At 35.1% G+C, this 4211-nt stretch overlaps 1 protein-coding gene across 2 annotated transcripts; it reads right to left on the bottom strand.

Moving 5' to 3' along the window:
* Positions 1 to 217: 217 nt before the first annotated feature.
* Positions 218 to 1713, bottom strand: LOC107167477 (uncharacterized). 2 transcript variants are annotated; one of them, XM_015516530.2, is made up of 4 exons: positions 1588 to 1713; positions 1369 to 1474; positions 807 to 1094; positions 218 to 409 (listed from the first exon to the last, which is right to left on the bottom strand). In XM_015516530.2, the coding sequence occupies exons 1-3, from the start codon at positions 1597 to 1599 to the stop codon at positions 835 to 837; spliced, it is 378 nt and encodes a 125-aa protein (XP_015372016.2). In that variant the 5' UTR covers positions 1600 to 1713; the 3' UTR covers positions 218 to 409; positions 807 to 834. The 2 variants fall into 2 exon arrangements, with proteins under 2 accessions (XP_015372016.2, XP_015372013.2); XM_015516527.2 differs by having other exon boundaries at positions 820 to 1094.
* Positions 1714 to 4211: the final 2498 nt, after the last annotated feature.

Raw genomic sequence — 4211 nt, 5'->3', positions numbered from 1 at the left:
AAAGGCGCATTCCATTCAATCGAACAAGTAATCAATACAAATTCGGACTTCCAAATGTATCGTTCAGGTGAAATATAAATTACTAGAGATACATATTAAGTATAATATAAATATTTTGTACAATAGTATATTTTGTATACGTACATTTCTATCGGGATAATAATATATTAACAGGAAAGAATAAAATATATAATATTTGGAATAAAAAAACATAAAATGCTTGTATTATACATATATATATGTTTTTATTATTGAGTGAATTAATTCTACATCGTAATAAATTAATTACATGTAATGACAAAATATATTATACATGATTAAAGATTGTGAAATTTTCTACGGCCACATCCACTGCATCAGTGTAATCGGACGGTTGGTCTGTCTTTGGCACGTGAAATGTTTTCAGAATCTAGAAAATAAATACAAATGGTATTAAACACACGAATCAACTGTTTAGTGGGCGTGTGTGGTGTGGCAAACTTGTGGTTCACAAGTTTCCGTGCGCGTTTCAGGTGCGGAATGATTGAATTTGAGATTTTTTTTTTCAGATGACTAAAATCGTCGAGGTAACACGTTTTCGCATTTTTTTTACCGTTTTAAATCGGTGTATCATATTGTTATCAAACATTCATAAGAAAACCACATCCCGACGAAAAAAACAGGAACATTTTTACTTTGCGGTTACGTTAATTTATAAGAATCTTGCGATGTCACCATTCCGGGAAAATTGTAATAAAAGTATGGTTCAACGAATCAAAACACGATGCACAGATGGCTTTCGTTAGTCCGACGGCTAACCACCGTACCGTTTTCGCTTACCGTCACGTCGTCCGTTCAGCGACGGTGGTAGTACACTGGATGAGCTGGTGCGTAGACAGGGGCGCTGGCCACAACGGCTGGGTGCGAGATGCTGACGCTGGAGTAGGACGTAGCGGCGGCCGGTGCGTGGTAAACGGTCGGTGCGTGGTACACGGCTGGTGCGTGGTACACGGCCGGTGCATGGTACACGGCCGGTGCGTGGTACACGGACGGTGCGTGGTACACAGCGGGTGCGTGGTAGACGGCCGGAGCGTGGTATACAGACGGGGCGACGGCTGAAGATCAAAAGCAGACGTGACATAAACATAATATAATAAGTTAACCAACCTAACGATGACGGCAGATGACATTAAGTAAACACATCTAGAAAAATGTTTCGATTATAGTCGTTTGCTTTTGCGAAGAATTACAAAAATATTAAGATTGGGTCAGAGACAGGAGATATATAATGTTATATCGCTGTGATATATCAAATAATTAATATCATCGTCGTAACTGTAGTTATATAGTAATAATAAAAACAACGCGAGCGATATCGCGGTGACTCACCGTAGATGGCGCGCTTGTCCTTAACGGATTCGGACTTGTCGGCAGCGGGCTTGTCGGCGATCGGGGAAGCGACGGCGGCGGCTACGAGCACAAAGGCGATCAACACCTGCATCCGGGATAAAAAAAAAAAAAATTACTTTAGACATTAGGGTAGGTACGGCGAAACGACGACGCCGAGTCGCAACAACGATAATAATGCTACTTCAGCAGAACCCTTACGGTGAATTGCATGATGGCGATGTTGGTTGTTGGAGGTGTTTGTAATAAATAATTAAACTGTTTGTGGTGCGGTTGTCGTTTGTCGGAGACTTGGACGAGCTGCTGATGACTGATGACTTTGGGCTTCGGACGCACAACTTTTATACTGAGCCGCAGACGCATAGCTCCCACCCACCCAGGACCTACCCTTCTCCGCAACGACCGGCGGAGCAGTTTCGCAAAGTTGCGTATATAGCGCGCGACGAGATCGGCATACCGTCGTTGTCGTCAACTCGAGCGAGTCCCAAAACAGTAAAACGGGCACCGCACCCGGTCGTCCGGTAGCTTGATGTTGTGAGAAAGTGGCATGATAGGAGGAACGAGGGGTGGCCATTCGGACTTAGTGAGGTCACGTACACAATACCATGTTGGAGCGGTAGGGTAGGTAGGTAGGTACCGGCCATGTTGATTATTGCCGTCGTCGACGTGAGTGGGTTTAATATGATAGTAAAATTAACATCATCGCCACCGTCGTAGTGTGATATCGATATGACCATCATAATAACAATATTATTATCGTGATAATGGTGATATTATACGCGGGCAGCCGACCTCGAACCGATAATTTTGGCCTGTCATTGCAGCAGGACTAACTGGCGCCGTCAGCTGCAGTCGCGTCACGCCGGTCGGACCGCGTCCACTTGCACGTTTACATCGATTACTTAGCGCACACTACAATAATCACTGCCAATGCTAAATTACGGAAAGTCTAATGATATTTAATTGTATTTAGAAGTCAATAAGAATTTATATTTTATTATGAAATTTTTTCAATGTTCAAGTCAATATGAAAATATTGAAAATATAATCAAACATATTTTATCTTTTTTTAATTTTGTTTTTAACCGTCGTCGTGGTTGTCGATGACAGGGATTCCCGTATTCCCGTTTCAATCATTAGTAGCAGTATTTCCTCGAAATAAACAAAAACCTAATCTATATTCAATAACAAAGACAATTTAATAGACGTGTAATATGTTTTAATAAAATGTGGAAATGTGTGCACTTAGTCATTGATTTCATACTGCGCCAATGAGACGTAGCGATTCATTGGACGGACTCCCATGATGATGATATTATTCACTCGACTTTTTGGTTTCATTATTCTCCGTTTTTCAATAAAAACAGTTAATTTTTTCATTTCATATAATAGCGTTTAAAGTTTAAGCGATTAAGTTAAGTGCAGTAATTAACAGTCTTGAATGAACTAACTCACCGCGTTTTTTGGATATTTCAAAAGTTTATTATCATTCATAATCGTTATATAAATGTAAAATATAAATTGACATTTAAATATTTATCATATATTTTGGGTAGAATGAATACTCTAAATAAGAAGTTGAATATTATAAAAAAGATAGATGTGCAATCTAAAGTATCAGTTATCCGTATAATAATACCGGCTGTAAAATAAATCAATTATGAATTATTATTTTCGTATGTGATTAAACATTATATTAGTAAATAATAAATTGGTCTCCATGTATTTATTTTTACCTATTCAAATTCAAGTACATAATTTAACAATTGTTTGTATTTGATTTCGTTGTGTGCAATTTATTTATATCATTATAATAAATATATCTATAAGTTAATAAACGCCATTTCAGTTTTATGGCTAAGTATGTGTTTTTCGTTTTATTTGAAATTATAATTTTTTGCTCCATCTCTGTCTTTATCTGCTTTTAAAAATAAGCTTAGGAAAGTTCAACTCATTTAAACAAATATCACGTGCAAATAATAATTCTGTCAAACTAATAAGTTTTTAAATCTATTATAAACACGTATTTAAGCTGTTCAAAGCGTCCAAAATAAAATGTCAACAAAGGTTGAATTACAAAGTAAAAGTAGAAAAAGCTTTTCAAACGAAATGATTTTAAATATATTGTACGTAGAGGTTTTATGGAAAATGTTAATAATATTGAATATATATATATGATACAAATACGGGTATCATATGTTTTTTAATTAATGGTGTTCTAAACAAGAGACTGCTTAGTACTTTTAATCTTTTAGCCATTTTTTTATTTTAAACAATACAGCCAGGTTTACTATTTGTTATATTATTCAACATCTCGTATTTTACTGTAATACGTGTATTATGCATAATCTTGAGCATTACACGTGGCTAAGCACTCTATACGTCCTATACTTTTACTTATTATGTACATAATTGTGATGGAAATTCATAATTTGTGTTATATTTTATAAAAAACCATGCTTAATTTTACAATACTGATATATAGATACCTAAAATATATTTTCGCCTTAATCCTTGATTTTTTAATTGAATTTATATTTTGTTCTGAAATAAATAAATAATATTATACTGAGAAAACAAAATATATTTCGTATGTAACTGGCCAAAAATATATGCACCTATTAGTCATAGTTTTTTATAGTATGTATTGACGACTATCATTGTAATTATTTTTAATTGAGCATATATTTATTTTTAACGTCATATTATTAAATGAATGTATATGCGATTTGTTTGAATATTTTTAAAAGTAATTATATATAATATATATATATATATATATTTTAATGTCTGTTAGCCAAGATAAACCACCTACAAAAATGACG

Source organism: Diuraphis noxia, unplaced genomic scaffold, assembly GCF_037042655.1.
Source record: "Diuraphis noxia isolate RWA-SAM2 unplaced genomic scaffold, SU_Dnox_SAM2 contig0003, whole genome shotgun sequence".
Taxonomy (NCBI): domain Eukaryota; kingdom Metazoa; phylum Arthropoda; class Insecta; order Hemiptera; family Aphididae; genus Diuraphis; species Diuraphis noxia.
The sequence above is the reverse complement of the archived record's forward strand: the minus strand, read 5'-3'. Positions and strand labels throughout refer to the sequence as shown.

Excerpts from the sequence above, each read along its gene's own strand:
- LOC107167477 (XM_015516530.2), bottom strand. Across the intron at positions 1,095-1,368 it reads GGACAAGCGCGCCATCTACG|CCGTCGCCCCGTCTGTATAC; the intron begins GTGAGTCACCGC and ends TTTGATCTTCAG.